Source organism: Camelus bactrianus, chromosome 3 (assembly GCF_048773025.1).
Source record: "Camelus bactrianus isolate YW-2024 breed Bactrian camel chromosome 3, ASM4877302v1, whole genome shotgun sequence".
Taxonomy (NCBI): domain Eukaryota; kingdom Metazoa; phylum Chordata; class Mammalia; order Artiodactyla; family Camelidae; genus Camelus; species Camelus bactrianus.
The window spans coordinates 112904567-112924842 of record NC_133541.1 but is presented as its reverse complement, the minus strand read 5'-3'; the positions used below and the strand labels follow the sequence as shown (position 1 = coordinate 112924842).

Below are 20276 nucleotides of genomic sequence, written 5' to 3'. Positions count from 1 at the left end.
CGCGCATCTTCTGCATTCGGAGGACTGAGACGGAATTCTCAATTGCTTGCCTACACTCCTCTTTTATTGTTCGGTTTACAAGCAATCATATCACTCCACACAAACTATAATTTCCTCTTTGTTATCTTTGCTTCCTTCAGACAAATATGATTCACTGAACAAGCAGTAATGAACCACTGGCTGCCTGCTCAGTAGAAATGGGAGTGTGCCAAGACTGTCGATTAATGCGGGATTATAATAGGAAGGCAGAGTAAATTTCACTTCCAGATGATGAGGGCGCCCAGCAGTCTGCTGTTTACTTTTTCACATACTTATCTCAAACCTCTAATGATCGTTTTTTTGGCACAGTGTTACGCAGAATCTGAACTATTACAAGGTCAACTGTACACAATCATCTAATAACAGTTATCCTACGAACGTAACTCCAGTAACTCAGAATCACTGGGTTTTTTTTCACTCATTCACTCACTCAACCCACCCATCCTTCCATCTCTCCAGCCAATCACTTATTCAACATGTACTAAGTATCCACTGATGCGCAAGGCGCTGTTTCAGAGTTTACAATACGCAGCGTGTGTCTGGTCATTAGGGCATGTGACCCTGTACCCATTCTCTTGGAACTCAGTTTTCAACCTTGGCGACACCCTGGGATCACCAGGCATGCTCTAAACGATACCACCATCGGGGCTGCACCTTCAGAGATTCTAATTTAATTGTTCTGGAATGGGGACTAGGAATCAGAATTATTTTTAAACTCAGCTGATTCTTGCACAAAGCAAAGGTTGAGAATCACCGGCTTAGCATTTACAACCCAGTAAGGGAGATAAACAGTACACAAGTGAACGAGTAATAATTACACAGTGTGAAAGGCCATGAAGACCAGTGTTTCATGCTCTCTGGTTGGCTCCTACAAATCTCCATTCAGAGATAAGACCCAAAGGTTAGTAGGCTGTGACTGAAAAGTAAATTTTGCTGATCTGTTTTCGTGCATTTTCACATGATATGATTGTGTTTGTAATAACAGCCATTTCCCTTGTGGCAAGATCTCAGCAAGGCAACGGCTAGAACGTTCAATTTCGGGCTTTTCTTGCTATTAAAGGGGGACAGAATATACCACCCCAAAATATGCCTCTCTGGCATAAGGATTATTTTCAGCTGGTTATTTTTAAGAAACAGCAGACATCGGAAAAGCTTTGAAAGCTGAGTAGAGGTTATCCTTTTGTAAGAGCCATTTACATTTATAAGGGAAATCTCCATTTGTAAGGGGTCTCCCTCTCTGTACCAGGAAGAGGAGAAGGACCAAATCTCTAGGAACTTGTCAGTGGGGAAAGCAGTGACTTAAGTCTGTCTAACAATCATACCATCATTTACTGGGCTTTGCCTGACAACTGCCCATAACTGGCTCCCTGCTGACACTCCCCTGCCCATCCCAACCCCACCCCCACAACATCTCTTGTCTTTAGCTGGAGATGGTACCCAAGGTGGTGGCCGGGGCCATTCTGGGAAGTTACTGTTCTGCTCCCATGCACACAGGAGGCACACATGGTATTGAATTTCTACTTGTTTTTCCTTTGCTTATCTTTTATTAATGGGGGACTCAGTTAAGAACCTAGAAGGAAAGAGGGAAAATGATTTTTCCTTCCCTATACTATGTTCTCAACTTCCTTTCCCAGATCAAAAAGTCTAAAAGCCTTTATAAATAAATGCAATAGAAGGCATAGAAAATGTAATAAAGACAATGAAATTCCTTTTGTCCTCCAGCTGAAAGCAGACCCCTTTAGCATGGCGGTATGGTTTAGCAGGGAAAAAAAAGAGGCTGAAGTCAGGCAACGTGAAATTTTTTTCCCCTGCCTCCTCTAACATCTTTGCACAAGACCGTGAACCTCTGTGCCTCTGGTTCTGAAACCAGGTTACCCTAAAACTGAGTTCCCCTGCCAATTATGATTAACCCCTCTACCCAAAACTGCTCCCTTTCTTTTCCTGAACCTGTTCCCTCAAGATGGATAAGTATCAAAGAAAAGGGGAGATTGAAACGGTATACAAGCCCCTTGTGTCCCTGTCCTTTGAAGTTAAAGGCTTTTGCTTTAGTCTCCCAGGCCTCCCTTGAGTCTCAACAGGCTGGCTCAAGAGTTAACAATTAGGAAAATGTGAAGATGTAGAAACAAAGAAAAGCTGTTGGGTTGGGAAACTGGTAACAATTTTAGACTATAAACCAGCTACCCAGGAGAATCAGCGAACTCCCATTTCCCTGAAAGATACAGATGGAGGCCTGACACACATTCCTAAGTTGTTTTGACAGGAAGCAGACCCCCAGCAGAGAACTGCTGACTGCAAGCACGTAGACATGAGAGGGGCTGAAACCAGAAAGTTGATGATGCTTGAAACTTCGCCTTGATGCCAACCAATGTGAGAACTGTGCAGGAGCTGATCAAGCACCCTGCAACCCCTCCCTCACACTGCCTTTAACACCCCCTTCCCTGAAAGCCATCGGCGAGTTTGGGTCTTTTGATCATGAGCTGCCCATTCTCCTTGCTTGGTGCCCTGCAATAAATGCTGTATTTTCCTTCACCACAACCTGGGGTCAGTAGATTGGCTGTACTGTACACAGAGTGGGAGGACCCAAGTTTGGTTAGGTAACAGTTCCTCATCTGCAAAGGGATGATGTTTACAAGGCTTTCCCCCTGAGGAGCCTCTTCTGATGTGAGGACTACGAGATAAGACGCATAGAGGTGGGTGCTAGGCCTAGGGATGTGCTCCATCAATGCTGATGACTTTGCTTGGGTAATCAAGGTCCCCCCTGCTAGAAGATAAACTCCGAGAGGGCAAGAAGCACAACCGTCTTGGTCACCACAGTATCCCTAGTGGACATGTCAGGTGTTTAGCAGGCACTCAAATCTTTGTGGAAGGAATGGGTTTATTTGGGTTCTAGCTATGTGCCCAGACTGGCAGATCCAGCTAGAACCCTGGTCAGCTGAAGTGTTCAAATTCTCATGGCAAATTTCATCTCAAAGACTTTTGGATGGCTTCCACTTGTGGGTGGCCCCCCAAGGCTGCTTCCCATTGTCCTACCTCATGGACTGTGTCTCTGGATCTTAAAAGTTTTCCAGTTAGATCACACGAGTATTGGTGAACCAAGGGGCCAGCACTGCTGACCTCATCTTGAGGTCTCAGGCTGAAACTCCTCAACTCTGTTTTAAGGGCTGCCCCAGAAGACCCGGGGAAACAGCATTCTGACCTGTGTGTTATTCATCCACTAGATTCATTAGTAGACTCTGCTCAAGTGACACCTGGGGTTTGCTTTTCATGGCCATGGGGGTGTCTACCTAACTGGTATTACCAAAGAGAATTAATTCTACTAGAAAATCACTGTAGCCACTATATCCTACAGACTAATCTTGCCCAGCAACAGGCTGCATGGAGGAAGCAAACACTCAATGACAGCAACCCATGGTTATGAGATAAAAATCCATCCAACGCACATGAAAAATACGCACTCATCATGGCCTTCGGGGGAAGAAAACAACATAACTCAGAACAGTGTACTTTACTGGAGGGTCTAAAACTTTATGGACAGATGTCAAAAGAAGTGGGCAAGCTCTAGAATGATACAAAAGAGTCAGTGTGAAAAATTTTCAAAAACGAAAACCTCATTAGGTTTATGATCTCACTTTCTTGCTAGAATTATGAGAGAGCCATTGATTCCTGGTAGCGGCTGGCAAAGGGGTTAAAAGGTACCCAAACCAGGCTTCTGGTATCTGGGATTTTCTGCTCAGTCAGGTCCTTGAGGGAAGCTAGTCTAAGCCTGTGTCGCTCCCGTAAATGGCTGAAGGAGCCAAGAGGGAGGGAGTATTTGGTCACTATGGTGTTGGAGTTAATTGATGTTAAACTGTTTAGGTACTTAAATGGTATTCTTTCCCCCTTTTTAAACAGCATTTCTTATCACTGTCACTCGCTGAATTAAAGTCAGAAAAAGATCCAAAGCTCTTTGTGTGAGTTCTCAATACACTAATCTCTTCATCCACAGCCACAATGCTGACCACTTCCGTCATCTTGTCTGTGTAACTCTTCCTTAGGACAAGGGTTGCCTCTCTCACGGCTTAATAGAAACTGCACAAGCCTTTGCTATGAGACAATTTCAAAAACAGGGTTAAAGTTCACTTTTAATTTGGGGCAAATTCATCGGTTCATGTTTGTTTTATTGTTGTCCTGACTGCACTGATTTGTAAATGAAAGACCTGCTGACCACACTCTCTGAGGCACAGGTTGTAGCAAAACTGCCCCATCACTGGGACATTCCTGGACCATAACCAAGGAGGAGTAATAATCTGTCGCTCCAACAGCAAAGGCCCCAGGACTAACATTTAAGTCCTAGGTTGTAGGCGATGCGCGAAGTAATTCACATACGTCGTGCCATCGAGCGTTCACAAGTCCCTCTGAGTTGCTGCTGTTCTCATCTCCTGAAGAAACTGCGACAGAAAGACGGTTTAAAACCTTGCCCAAAGGCACCCCCGGTGGGTGGTGAAACCAGGCTCCAGAGTCTGGCGGTCTGACTTGAGAGCTCTGTCCCTAACTTTTACTCCACGCTGCCGCCAGTGTCAGAGATTCCGCGAGACCTCAAAATCTGACTGAGCCCTGAGAAAGGACAGGATCTTCTCGTTATGCCAAACAGACAGCTGTCACGTATTAAGCCCCCAGTCTCCCCATTTGTACAATGGGGATGAAGTCCACCCCCTTCATCCCACTTCAAGGAGCTTTTAAGAGGGGGTTTGTGAAAATGCTTTGGAATTTACAGAGCACTTGAAAAATGTGAATTGTTCTTCCAACACCCATAGTACAAGGACAAGGGATTAATCGATGCCAGTCATAGATTCTGTCCTGCAACTCCCCAATGAATACAAGGACTTTTCAAGGAATTTAAACTTAATGAGAGGTTTCTGGTAAAAACCTATCTGTGAGCAGCACTTTGAAGCCCGAATCTTAGAATCTTCCTATTAGAGCAGATCTGAAAGGTCATTTAGTGAAAATCTCCCCTCCTTCTGCTGCCTGACACACCTCTGCAACAGTCCTGACGTGACGTCTCCCTTATCTTCAGTCTCTCAGTCGTGGGAAGCTCATGACTATCAAAGGAGGTAACTGACCACTTCACAGACAATTCAAAACCATTTTCTCATACTGCTCTATCTTATTTTTGGTTCCATCGCCCTCACTCCTTAGCCATTTGGGGTCATCAGAATAAAGAACAAAATTCTCTTTTTGAAAGAATATCATACCTCACACAAAGAAGGGGAAGTGTGCCTTTGCCAGTTCACTTAGTCACTGCCTGGCTCAAGCTATGAGACTGTTATGTGACAGAAGGCAAAAAACTTCCGTACATCTTTCGCTAAGAACTGACTTCTAGCTTTAGAACGAGCCCCTGAAATCCTCAGTGTATTGTAATAGCTCCTCAAGCGCCAAGAGGAGGATGTGTTCGGTCCATCGTGGTTGCGTCTCACAAATGGTGCTCACGGAGCAGCCCAGGCATGAGCAGGGCTGGGTAATCAGAAGCCCAGTGCCTCCTGCTCTCCATGTTGATCCTGCTCATCCTGCACACTTTACAGACATCTGCATTCAAATGCTGAAGGGCATTTTCTTCATCTCGCAAAGAGCCTTCCATGAGGACCGGAGGGAGAACCACAAATGGATAGACAGATGCATAATGTTAAGAAGGGTGTCAACACTTCCCCTGAATCAGTACACAGTCAATATTCTCCACCATGAATAACTAATGAGCTCCTCAACGTCTCCCCTCAGATGTCATTGCAAAAATCTATCTGAGCAATGTCATCTGCACTTAATGAAGGGACAAGCATCGTAATGAAGTTTTAAGCTATTTCTTCAGCATGAAGCTGCCACGGAGTGCGAAATGACTGTAATTCACACTTTTAAGACCCTGCATTTATTAGCATCTATTTCCCATTCAAGGTTAGGGGTATGGTGCTTGGCTTATCAAAGGATTCAAATTCCTCTGTGCTTTGTTATCCAGAGTGAGAGTGCCTAAGCTCAGATACCAGGCAAGGAAAATTATCTTGAATGAGTCAGGTTGTATTTTTGAAAAAAATCCAAAGACCTGGAAACTCATCTTCCTTTGGGAATAGGAGGCGATGATGAAATGCAGAACTGGGTGAAAGGGGACTTGATCCTTCTATGAATTAGGATAACTGGGGTTGGGAAAATAAATAGGGACTAGAGGCTTCTCATTAAGCAAAGTTCTACTGGAGTGTGTCTACTGCAGAAGCTATGGGCAAAAAAGATATCTAAAGTTTTAAAGTAGCTTGTAAAAGAAAGAATAGATTATTCTCTTTGGAAATGACTTAGTATGGCTGGAAGACAGACTGGCGTGGGCTAAATAAGCAAGTGGCCAATATGAGAGACTCCAGGAGACTGTGATGGCTCTCCTTTACAAACAAATGTAAAAGAGGCAGTTACTTCGTGGGCAATGACAAACGTGGAAGGCACCTGGGCCAGTGCATCCAAAAATGAAGACGTGTAGTGGGCATGCGTGTTTGTGACAGGCAGACCAGTATGAGCCTGGGGTGTGCCAAAAAGGATTTCCTTAGGAAGTGAAGTTTAAAGTGAGAGTTAACACATTGATCGCTCGCTGTGAATCGGGTGCCCCTGAGGAAACACAACTGTCACTCAGATTTGGGTGACATGGCGGAACAACGTGTTAAAGGATGAACAGGGTGATTCAGAAAGAAGAGAGAAGACTGTTTCAAGAAAAGAGAACAGCAAGGCTCTAAGTGATGCCTCTAAGGCACTGTAGAGGGAGCAAAGAAGGGGGAGAATGGTTGTAGCCTGCAAATTGAGGAGGCTTCTGGTTAAACAGTGAACTCAACCCAAGTCTACCTCTGCTTCTTCCCGAAATGCTAATGCAATGACAATAAATGGGCCCCAAAAAGGCACAAATCCACAAGGATAAAGAAAAAGAGAAGCAGGGCATAGGAGCGGAAGAAATCACCCCAAAATATACCTCTTTGGCATAAGGATTATTTTAGGCTGATTATTTTTAAGAAAGAGCAGACAAGGGAGAAGCTCTGAAACCAAGCAGATGTTACTCTTTCGTAAGAGATATTTACATTTTTAATGGAAATCTCCATTTGCAAGGGGTCTCCCTCTCTGCATCAGGAAGAAAAAGACAACTGAACTTCTAGAAACTCTTATCAATGTAGGAGGCAATGATTTAAATCTGCCTAATAACTTTACCCTACTTTCCTGTGCTTTTCTTGGTAACCTCCCCAAACTGGCCTCCTCCCCTGAACCCTCTCTCCCAAATCTTTTGTTTTTAGCGAGAGATAATATTTATGGTGTTGGCTTGGGCTATTTTGGGGGAGTTACTCAGTTTTCCTCGGTATCTCCCAAGTATACAGGACATATACATGTCATTAAACTTTTTCTCCACTATTAATCCATCTTTTATTAGAAAGGTGTCTCAGCCAAGAACCTAGAAAGGGAGGGGGAAAGTTACTTTTGCTCCCAGACGGTTTTGGCGACCTAGATCTGAGATACCGTACTTGCTCTGGAGCTGGTGGATGAGATCCCGGGAAACTGGGATAAATGGGAGAAGCCTAAGGATTTTTACCAAGATCAGCTCTCCCGGGTTTCTCTCTGTAATACTCTGAGGTCCAGAGAGGAAGGTAAACATTTTTTGTCCCCTCCTTTTCACGTTTAGATCAGCAGGAGAAAATATTCGCGTGAGTAAGTTCCTCAGGTCTAGCAACTTTGGTCAAGATTTGTTAGGAGAACTTTTATTTTCTAACGGTCCTCTTCCTCCCAGCGGCAGTCATTTTTTTTCTCTTTTCCCTGTCTTTTGTGTCATTCATCACAAGGAGGAGAACCACAGGTATGCGTCTTGTTCACTGTCTAAGAGCCTGGCTTTGTCACCAGTGAGAATATTCTCTCTGGTCTCCGCCAGCCAGAGGATGCACGTTCTGGGAAGCAGGTCTGTGGCTCCAAGAAGCGGCAGCCTCTTGGTCCGACTGTGCCAGCTCTCAGGAAGTTTGTCATAAGGGGTCTCAGTCCGTAACGAAAGCAGCTCTTTGGCTCCTTTCATGTCCGCCCACTTCTGCCCCCCTGTAACCCGAATGTACCTAAGCATAGGAATGTGATCACTAACCAATTGAAACTAACTCCTGACTTATGCTCTCCTGAATGTATATCATGCCTTGTCTAACCCATTGATTCTTTTCCTAGATAAAAAGAAGGATGGAGAATTAAATCGTTAAGGAATGATTAGCTCTCACCCCTCAACAGCACCCTTAGCAATCCTGCAGGCAGATCATGGGGCAAGACAACATCTGAAGAGAGAGTCAGCCAGCCTAACGCAATGGAGAAGGATGCAGAACCCAACCTCCAGCCTCAATGATTCACTCACATTCTTGCCCACATTTTTACCCTCTGAAATCTGTCATAGCTGAGCAGAATCTTTGGAGGTAGTCTCTAGACATGAGTCCACCATTTCCCCAGATTGCTGGTTTTTCTGATTAAAGCACTTTCCTTTCTACTGACACGTGCCCCTCAAATTATTGGCTTTTGTGTGGTAAGAATCTGAAGCCAAGTTCAGTAACAATAAAGGGCCTTTACTGTCTTAACTTTTGTTGCCTTGTTGGTACAGACAAGTCCCATCCCAGTGGCGTCTGCCTGGTGTCTAAGATTAGTGGCTCTGTGGTTGGAGGCTTTTCATGTCCTCATGGGAAGCCAGACACACTGTTTTTCACTACCCTGTTCTTATTGCCTGTGGCAATGAAGTCTTTGCAGAGGGAGAAACAAAACTAAGAAAAGGCTGGAAGGAGGCAGAAGGGTAATGGGAGATGAGAGGTCCAGGGCATCACACAGGGCCAGATCAGCCCCTTTAAGGTTGTGTGTAAATGTTTTTGTTCATCTTCAAATCAGTGGGAGCCACTGAAGGACAGAAAACAAAGGCGTGCTGGTTAGCACAACATGGCATATAATCCATGGCCAGGAAGTAAGGCAAATTTATCTAGTTCTTTCTAAGCCCCAATGGTCTTACTTCCACTTATATTACAGTCGGTCCTTGAACAATATGAGTTTTATGTGTACGAGTCCACTTCCAAATGGATATTTTTCAGTAGTAAACACTATAGTACTACCTCCTCTGTGGTTAGTTGAACCCACAGTTCTGGAGGACCGACTATAAATTATACAGATTAATCCCCACGTTCTGGATTAAGAAAACACATGACATCCACTGGCTGTTCCTTTTTTAAAAAAATTACCTCTAGTTCTCAACTTCAGGTAAAAATTGTTGTCAGCTTGTTTCTCTAAACTCCCATTACTCTTTGTTTTGAAAAGGTTATAATTGGAATAAAACAAGGCTGGCTTCAAGCCAGGATCATGAAGGGTGTAATTAAACAAGATTTTCTGTCTATCCAAGCAGCAGGGCAATCCTACTGGGGGGAAAAAGGAGAGATCAAAAGCAATTGTGTGTTTTTCAAGAATAATGGAACAATCTACGCCACACTCTTTCCATAATATGTGGCAGCTGCTGACATTTTAATCAAAATAAAAACTGTAATAAAGTCACGAAGCTCTATTTTGAGGCAGAAGGTAGCCCCACGCAGGAATCTGGACAGATACATACACATGCCCACTCCGCTCAAAGGCTGAGAGGTTAGCATATGATGTCATGACTGCCCTGACAACATGGATAAAAGCGAAATTTTATATATCCTTCCCAGTTATGGTTTTATTTTTTGAATTTTTTTTTCACATTTTAAACTGCAACGTTTAAAAATTAAAGGATGCGATTTTCATTTTAAAATAAAAGCCACTTGTCTTAGACAATAATAACAGTATGTCATGCTGCCTCTGTCAAATACAGACAAAAACGGGCTGGCCCTTAAGGGACATACATCCGGTCACTGCACATGGCTGATGGTTCTAGCTTTAGTAGATAGTTGAGAAATGATTTTGAGAGTGAAACGTTCTGGTTATTAAGGCATTTCCCCCAGTATCTTATTGGTTTAAAAAAGTAAAACTCCGAGACTGCTCTGGGGGAGTAGGTTGAGAACATCCGATCTGGACCACAATTCCAGTCGGTGCTCGCTCAAGACTTGCAGAGGAATCAGCGTCACTAATCACAGGTACCTGATGATGGATCCTGAAAGCGTTCTGTCCTTTTGCTCACATCACACCCAGCAGTCACTACAAGACAGCAGGGAAGACTCACGGCCTTTGAAGCTTGGCAAAGTCATGGAAGATACTTTGTGACTAGCATGATACCCAGTATTGCAGGCTGGCCAGTGTACAAACCATATTCATCCAGGAAAGCAAATGGTATTTCTTCATTGCTCTTACCTGACTTAATTTTTTGCTCAAACTTATCCTTATGGATTATTGGGGAAGGAGGACATTAATCTATTCTGGCATCCTCTCTGTAATTGAAAAGTTTCAGCTTTCTCATGAGGATAAATAACTAGTCTCACTTTTCCTCTCTGTCTTCAGGATGTCATTATGGCTGTGAGGGAAGAGGACTTTTGTGACCTTGTGGTGACAGGAACAGACGAAGTTCTGATTCCCAGAGATGTCGTTCTGATCTGCATCAGGCTAGCAGCCCACGCCCAAGTCCTCAAGGGTGAATGCTCTCTGTGCTTCCCCGGTACCCACTGAGTCAGGCCTGAATGGTGTTGGCAGATCCTGAGGTCTGGGCATGTCTCCCACTGCACCCCCAAACTGGAATGCCTCCTTGGTAGCCCTCAGCCCTACTGCAGAGAAGCTCCCCAGGACTGGCCAGCCTTCGCCATCAGTTATCCGTCTGCACTCCTTAACACAACAGCACACGGACACTTTCACCAACCTGCCCTTCCCCCACTATCCTCCTCCCAGGAATTGAAGGACATTCAAGAGTACTGAATCAGGTCCTCTTTTCCCCTCTATCCAGGGGGTTGTGAGACCGCCCTTAAAGCTGGCTTCCTCCTAGAATCCCAAATGAAAATGCACAATGGCCTTTTTGCTTTAGACTTTCCTATGTACAACCTATGTAATGGTTTTCTTCTCCCCATGAGTCAAAGATGAAAGGTCATCAGGACACATATTTCACCAGCGGCTCGCCCTACATCCTGTCCTCGTCTTCCCACCACACACCAGAGACCGGAAGAGACAAGCCTTCCACTTTCTCTTCCCGTCTGAATGGGACTTCCCCTGTGTGCCAGCCTCAGCTTCCCCTCTGATGTTCTCTGCCCTCTAAGCTTCCCTGGCCTCTAATGTCAGAATCAGAATAAGGGGTCAGTTGGGAGTTCGAGATTTGCAGACACTAACTAATACATAAAAAACAGATAAACAACAAGTTTGTACTGTATAGCACAGGGAACTATATTCAATATCTTTTAGTAACTTATGGTGAAAGAGAATATGAAAATGAACACATGTATGGTCCTATATGACTGAAGTGTCATGCTGTACACCAGATACTGTCACAACATTGTAAACTGACTATATTTCAATTAAAAAATATATACATATATATAAAAGAATATACAGAGGAAAGGAATGCAGACACACAGATTTAATACCTTTAAGATACAACCTCTGTCACACGTGTAATGTAAGAGCTTTTGATAAACAGGCAAAGGGAAAGATGGAAATGCCTCAAATATGAAGTGTCACTCTTCCTTTACCCCTTTTGGTTCTCCTTTTATACAGTAAGAAAACCATGGTGACAAGGACACTTGGAGAAAGGCTGGGGGTAAGGGAGAAAAAGGAAATATGCAGATTAATTCAAACTATTGTACTGATATTAATAGAGAAAAAGGAAGAATGACAGCACGTTGGAATATAGAAGGGAGAGAGAGAAGAGGGGCATACACAGTACTGAGTGGGCTTGGGAGATGAGCAGTGTGTATTTGTTTTGGGATTTCAAAGAGGACAATCTTAAAGTCAAGTGGACCTTATGAAGCCCTAGCCTGTGGCTTTCAGATCTTCATTTTTTTCTCGGCAGGCACTGTGGGATGCGGGAAGACAAGAGTTGTGATGTGTCCACTAGCATTTTTGGCAAATTAGAAAATGGAAGCAAAACAATGACAAGTTATGTAGTTACACGAGGCTGCCTTCTACTCTGTGACTACGTGTCCTTACATCCTTTCTTCTACAGAAATGCAGTTAATAGTAGATGGAGTTACCCATTTGTCTTTTGTTTTTGTCCTTAAATGAGAAACAACTGCTGGTCACCATGATTTGGCGGAAACTTTTTCGGGGTTGAAGAAATACAAAACCCTGGGAACTCCTGTCGGAGTTCTTGAGCCCCAGGAAAGAGAGCTGCGTGCCCCTCCTCCCAAGAACGAACATGTGCTGAATTCACCTTCACTGAGCTGCTCCTCTGTTCCAGGCCCTGGGCTGGGAGAGCTTAAGAGACTTGCCCAAGGTCACAGAGCAGACAGGTGCCGAGTCCAAGGTCAAATCCAACACAGGACACCTTCAGAGCCCCTTGTGACCAGCATGGACACTGCTTCCCCACTATGCTACTGTGTAAGGCCCTTGAGTGAGTAACTGCGCTATTATTTGGCCCACTCTTATTTTTTTTTCAGTTCTTCTTTGAACCGCATCACTATTCATGCTATATCATCCAATCATCCTACATCTCATACATGCAAAACAAAACTGAAAAAAAAAAAAAGTGAGTCTAAGTATATGGAGTTGGGGGGTGGAAGGGAGGGAAAAGGAAATCAAGAAAATTACAGAACATGTCTGCAAAATGTTCAAAAGGGAGAGGATTTACACATTTCTCCCACAATGCAATGGCCACACCTACCAGGTACCCACAGCTGCAGAGCTCAACATACAGCTTCTCTTGGCTCCCTCCCTCTCCCACTCCCACCTGCTCTTCCTCTGGGTCTCTCTGTCTACCTTTCTCTCTCGTTACATCTGTGTGTGTGTAAATTTTTTTTTTTTAAATCGGACTGTCGATTCACTGCTTTCGGTATTGTGAAGTTTGAAGAGGTCAAAAGGGAGGAAGATTACCAAGCCTCTAATTAACTGAACCCTGAAACTCTGACAGACTGTTCTGATCCCATGAATTTATAAACCGCTGAGAATCAATAAATATTGAGTTGGCTCTAGACACTAAAATAAACTTAAAGAAAAATTTGTTTTTGGCAACTTGTAGGAGCCTTGTGTAATCCTTGCTTCCCTATGATAAACACGAACTTTGAATTCACACATTTCCTAAGGAGTCAGATCTAGTAACCACCCACCTCTTAAAAAAAAAAAAATCTTCCAAGTGTCCGGGTGCATTATTAAGAGTAATAGATCCATCTTAGAATGTTTCAGCTATCATTAAAACTCTGGTAGTGTTATGGGGAAAAATAAACAGTAACAAAGAAATGCCTTATTTATTTGTGGCTACAGAATGGTTTTGGTATCAGTGAATCTTTCAGTTCTGAATTATGTTATGTATCACTTTTTGAAACTCGTAACCATCTTTAATCTTTTGGGACCATATTTGAAACTGCCTTCAACGCAATTTATTAAAGAACCCAGTTGTCATAAGGAAATCACAAACTCTCATATTAATAAATAACATGGTAACATTCTTGGGAGCTACAGAAATATGGTGGGCTATTTGCCTCTGCATTAAAAGGCCATAGTGAACATGCATTTTTAAATTTCAAGGCCTACTTTGAATTTTATCTTTTTCCTTCTTGCCACTAAAATGCCACTTCCTTTGGGCAGCCTTCTTTAACTCTCTTAGGTAGATTCTGTCATCCTCTGTTTCCTCTGACTTGGTTCCTACGTCTATTCTATCTCATGACCTTCTATTTTGGGGTTCCTTTCTGTCTCATGCTCCTTAACTATAAATCAGTTGAGCACTCATGTATCTCCACATTGCAAGTATTTAGCACATGCTTGGACTCTTCACAAGTGTCAGACAATACTTGGCAAACAGTTCCTGATATGTAATGAAATGGAAAATCAGGTCACCATTCTTGTTAACATTGTACGTATGGAAGAAGCACACGCGTGCATCAACTGATGAAGAGTTCTTTCATGTAGACCTTTTGGGTCCTTGCTCTTCCGTGGCTCCTTCCAAGCTTTTGGTGATATTTAGGGGAACAGAGTTGGCTCTCTGTGGACATTGGTCTATAAAACATTCTCCCCTTCCTTTTTATTTTTTTTTTCCACATTTGTCATGGCTTATGTCTGGGAAATAAGATTTAATAGTTTAACATTTCCTATTCTGGTAAGATCAGAATCCTACAAGGAGACTCCACAGTTGAAAAGAATCCTTAGAGCAAGGTAGACATTCAAAGGTAGCCTCTGTTCTTATAGAAAATACATATGTAATACTGAATGACCTATTTCCAGTCTCAGATAATGCACAGCCTGAGATCAGGGATTTTTCCATTTGTCTTTATATAGACTCCAGGAAAAAAACAAATCAAAACAAAAAACTAGTGAACAAGTGAACATTTAAAATATTCACATCTTAAGGTCATGAATTTATTCAAACCCAGTTTCCATTCAAAGTTAGCTTTTCTTATTTCAAGGGATAGCTGTAATATCCAGTATGTTTTCAAGTACAGTCTTGAGTCTAGAGTCACATCATTATTTCAGAACTGCCCTGCAGGGGCAGAGTCTACAAACATGCCTGAGTTGAGAGTGTTGTGCGCAGACCTTGCTAACACTCCGTATTTGTCTGCAGAGAAACAACCCTCTTTTGTGATTTTCAGCTCAACTCTGGATTATTTACAAGCCTCTTAAGCAAACACTGCAAATAAAGTAACTATAGTAACTCTGAAAAGAAAATCAGTGAGCCAAAACTCGAGCAGAGGGGAAGCTACCGTTCCTTAGCTGAGAGTTGAGGTCTTCCAGGAAGAAATGTCAGAGGCCTAAAATCGGCTTGACCTTAACAAACAAGGAAATAAAAAACAAGAAGAGAACAAACAAAACCTCCAGCAGCCAAGTCAAGACAGGGGTTTAAGGAAACCAAAGATCCCAACAGAGTAGGTCTCTAAAATACGTGCTGTTTTTCTCAAGTTTGCTTACCTGGGTCAGTGCAGGACAGGGATGGATATTTAAGTTTTGCCTGTTTATTTTAGAAGTCAGTCTAAATATAAATAAGCTGTGGTCTTTAACTCCATTTGTTTCCCGTTAACAAGTAAGACCAAGAAAGTCTGGGTACACAATGTTATTTAAAAAAACCAAAAAACTCTCGTCAAAAACATTCCAGCTGAATTGCAGTGGGAGTTTTAAAGATCCAGGAATTCATCTCTCAACAAATACCTTTTCTGTTAAACTCCATTTTATATACTTTTTAACCTAGAAGACATTCAGGTGGCGGCACCCTTTTAAACAAATCTTGCGTAAAATAAGAAATTATAGGACTATGATGCTAATTTCGCAGTTGTGATAAATTTGTCACAGTTATGTAAGATGTTAACACTAGAGGACACGAGGTGAAGGGTCCATGGGAATACTTCGCATGAATTTTGCAACTCTTCCTTTAAAATTATTTAAAAATTAAAAAAAATAAAAATAATATACAGGGATTCACAGCTCAGAACCTCAAGTGACCTGACTTCTTACAGACAGCAGAGTGCAAGGATGAGCTCAAGGCCACACAGCAGGTGCCTGAGTCCCCGCTCAGCGCCCTTTCCCACGATGGCACTGCCACCAAAGGGTGCCCTGTTTGTGCTTCACCTGAACAGTTCACTCAGCCCTCAGTACAAGTCCATGGAGCTCCCTCAGATTTCTCTACTTTCCTAAGCTCGGAAGACACACCAGCATGAACGTGCTCGATCCGTAAAACGGATCCAACCATAAAGCCAGAGGCCACAAGACTTAGTCACCAAGTTCATTACCTATTTACTCAACACCAAGCAACAGCCCAGGGTAAAATGCGGCACCCACTAAATGACAAATGTGAAACATCCACAGACATGCTGGTCTGGGCTAACCTATCAGCCAAATTTGATGATCCTTTTGATTGGTCAGAAATTCTGCCACAAAGTGTAATTTTAAGAAAAAAAAATTGCAGAAGGGTGAAGGGATTAAACGATTACCTTCTAAAAGGCTCCTGACTCAATTCAGGCTATGAAGCATCAACACAACTTGAACCGGAGCAAACAAAAGACCAGTTTTAGAATGACACACTAAAAATCTTCATACGCTTCCTCTAAGAACATTTTATTTCTAGCCTCCTTGGAATATGCCTGTCATTTTAGGATAAGTGATGGAAATGGGACAACTTCCTCAAGTCTTTATTTCACGGCACTAGACTTAGAAGACTTACTTGTAAATTCCGGAGGTTTAATTTCCTGGAGAAAGTTTCCCTGTTTCCATAGGCTGCGTACAGAGGACAGTTTAAGTGCATCTAGAGCATTCTATGAGCAAGGACTCTGTCCTATGTTCTTCAGGACACGGGTCCCTACAGTGGGCTGATGCTTGGAGAGTCCGTTACGAGCTGTGTTTGTTTTTTACCTACAGAAGGTTTATTTTTCTGCTTAAAGCAGATTTAGCCTAAATCCTTTACTCTTCTATTTCCCAAGTCCTCCAGGTAACAGAGAACTTGTTTCATAGGAAAAAATTCTGGACTATATTTAGAGTTCAGCTTCTTTTAGACAGCACTTATCTTTGAGCTGATCACCACAAATTTTTGACTAGTTCTGTTAAAAAAAAAAAAACAAAAAACAATCTGCTCCTAAGAAGGACTGACAAAAGAAAGGGAACTTAGAGGGCCCGTTATCTTGGTGGGAGAGCTCTGACACCCCAGGCACAAGGATTCAGCGTCTTCTCAGGGAATCAGCCCCCTCAGCTTTTCCTGGGAGGATGCGCTTAAAAGATTTCAGCTTTGACACGTAATATGAAACAGAGGATCTAGGTTTCTGAGAGCGAGGTAACTTCTGGCATCTGGAAGCCGTGGTGAAAACCGTTATTCTAGTAAAATGTAAAATGTAGCAGTGTGGTGTGTCATCTAAAAAATACAGCCCACTGTATATGGGATTTTGCTAAGAGAAGGTTCTCACTCCCTGCCAATTACCCACTGCTTTTGGCCCGATCTATTTCCCTACATTCATAAAGGCTTAGAGGCTTTGCAAGAATGCTATGACTTTGTAATGAGGTGAGAGATTCTCCACTTACTGAGGGCGTGTTTCTGCTTAGGGAAAACACAAGCTCCAACATGTAGGCTGCTGTTTTAGTAAAACAGAGTTCTTGGGACTGCGCTGTGAAAGAGAATAGATGACGAGTGGAATACAGATGCATTTGCTTACAGTTGGTGTCTTAATGAAAGAGTTATTTGGGACTATTTATGATGGTTTATGATTGGTTTGAATTAAAAGAACTGCGAGAAATAAAGAAAGCCAATATTCACTGAATTCTTCCCAGCTATACGTACACAGTAAATGAAGCTATTAAAAAAATGAAGTTATATTTGTATCATACCATTCTAGGGGGCCACAGGTGGTTCTTTGGTGACAGGAATGCTTTTTAGGCTATGTCTGTCTGCACGCCTACTGTTCCTTTTTGTTTTCCGCATTTGCTGGTGGTAAGTACACAGCATCGCAGAGTCCTTTTCCGCTAAAAGCAGCACACTTATGGGTAACTGACTAACACCAGCACGTGGAATAATCACAGAAGGTTGTTTTAGTACCATATCATTCCAGACAACGGAGAGCTTTTCACAGAAGTTCGACTTCTTTTAAACACCACTTTTCTTTGGGCTCATCAGCACCAATCACTGACTAGTTCTCTCAACTGGACAGGTTCTTGGGTGCCACAAAATACAACGGGAAGTAAACACTGCAAATGAATGAATCCTAAATCTCACAATTACAAGGCTGGCGACCTCCTCCTTCAAACTCCATTTTAAGACCTTAAAGTCCTTAAGAAAGTTTTCTCTTGGTTGCAAGTTATCTTCACACCCTTCTAACCTCTCTCAATTTACATATTCATGATGCTGTTACATTATAGATATTCAAAACAGATCATCAACCAGCAGCACAGAGAAAGGAAACAGCCACTTCAACAATGCAAACCATAGTCAGAAATTTACCTTAGTTCCTTGAAGGGGTCTGCCCTGACATTAGGTGTCTCTATGGATTTAGGGAACACTGTGCCCTCTGCTCCTGTAAACAAAAGAAAAAGCAAACACAGGTTGGAGAGTTGGCCGTGTCACCTCGGGGCACAGTCAGCACATTGAATGGCACTAAATGCAGTGAATCCTGCACACAACCCAAACCACACACATTCTGCCACTGGCTCGAGGGCAGGGCTCCGTGAAAGGGGAGCACTCAATCAACCCATGCAAACAGCCTTCAAAAGAACAAGGAACTTCTTTTGAAAGCGTTCTTGCTGAGATCAGAGTGAGGTCATGAGGCAAGCTGCGTGTTGGCTTCAAAAAACAAACAAAAAAATGCCTAGAAATGGCCTGGTCTGACTCTTGTCTCTCATACACTGTTAATCGTCATCCAACCGGAAATATTTTCAAAACCAGCAGCTGATGCTCCGTTATTACAATGCAGGGCACAAATCATGCCACACACACAACATCTAAGCGGCGTGCTAGATGGTGGAGACTACTGTGAGAATGCCAGGTATTTGCTTAATGACAATTAAGCAAAGGTTTTCCAGTCAATCACGTGCCACACTATTATCCTGAAAAGTTAGACAAAACAGAACGCTCCGAGAGATCATCTGAAGCCCAGCGATTTTACCATTTGAGTATTAACATTGATCCCCAATCCAATCTTGACATTTAGCTCCTGACCTGGCTATAAGCATTTATCTCTACAACTTATCAGTACCAGCTTAACCTTTCCAGCCATAAAGGCTGATTATCTGATTTGTCTGCTCCCCAAATGTCTTCAAATCATTTAAGCCTCAGTTTATCACAGACAATTGCACTGGATTTGTTTTTCAATTAAACTTAGCTAGGCAGCATCCTATACTTTGAAGTAAAGGTTTTATTTATTAATTTTTCTTTAATATGTGTGGTTCCTTGATGCTCTAAGGGTGGAATAACATCTTGCATTCATGTATGAATTTCTAGAATCCTCTTGCATTGTTATAAAGTCTAGAAATCCTCCATTAAGCACTGTTATTCCAAGTGCAGATTTATCCTGGTTTACTGAGGAGTCTGGGAAAATTAACTGGTTTCTTAGCTTTTGTAGCAACTATAGAAATACTTAATCCTTTTGATATGAATGAGAGACTATTGCAAGTAAAATCAGAAAATGCTGCTTTGGTTGAACATTATATATGGTCATTAAAAAAATACCCTGGTGGTTAATATATTATTTTTTATTCTCAGCTAACATTTTTGGGCGACTACCACATTGCTAGATACCATCATATATATTTATTTCATTTATTCCCTGCAACAGCCCCATAAAATTGACAGTTGCAGTTGTCATAGAGACATTTCGTGCGGGGACATTTAAGATCTTTCTCTGACCATAGACACTTTTACTTTCCAAGACCCTAAAGCACATCATTTCAAATATCAAAATGTACTCATGGCCCCATTAAATACAAAGTTTTGCTGTAAATTTCACAAGAAAATTCACTGTTTCATTATGTATATATTATTTGTTTTGCTCTTGTGATTGTCACCTGATTCTTTCTAACTGTGATGGTTAATTTTAGGGGTCAGCTTGACTAGATCAAAGGATGCCCAGGTATTTGGCTAAACATGATTTCTGGGTGTGTCTGTGAGCGTGTTTCCAGATGAGCGAACTGGTTTGCCTTCCCCAATGTAGGTGGACATCATCCTATCCCTTAAGGGCCTGAATAGGTCAGCAAAGTGGAGGACGGAGGACCTATGTATCCAGCCCTTCCTGCCTGACCCTATGTGCTGGGACAGTGATCTTCTGCTGTCAGTGGTCCTGGTTCTTAGGCCTTCAGACCTGGCCTGCAATCGACACCATTGACTCCCCTGATTTGCAGGCATGTGGACTCAGACTGAATTACTCCATTGTCCTTCCTAGGTCTCCATTTTACTGATAGCAGATTGTGGGACTTCTCAGCTACAGTTAATAAAGTCATACCACTAGTACTAACATGTTCGTGAACCCTCTTCTTTCCTCCTTTTATCAGGGTCCTCTGCGACTCTTAAAAAAAAAATAACAATTTTAAAACACTTGCTATGAAGTAGGAACTATTGAAAACTGTCTTCATTTGATCATCAGAAAAACCCTGCCAGGCAGGGACTATTAATATATGTTATTATGGATGTGGAATGTAAGATTCAGAGAAGTCAAGAAATTTACCTATGGACACAAGTGAAG

At 42.5% G+C, this 20276-nt stretch overlaps 1 protein-coding gene across 4 annotated transcripts in view; it reads right to left on the bottom strand.

The window, feature by feature from the left end:
* The window catches only part of SGCD (sarcoglycan delta), a 543119-nt gene that overhangs the window by 64257 nt on the left and 458586 nt on the right, over positions 1-20276 (bottom strand). For all 4 annotated transcript variants that reach the window (XM_010970037.3, XM_045506731.2, XM_010970036.3 and 1 more), the window contains one exon: positions 18044-18116. In XM_010970037.3, coding sequence (XP_010968339.1) covers positions 18044-18116 — 73 coding nt within the window. The remainder of the gene's footprint in view (positions 1-18043; positions 18117-20276) is intronic.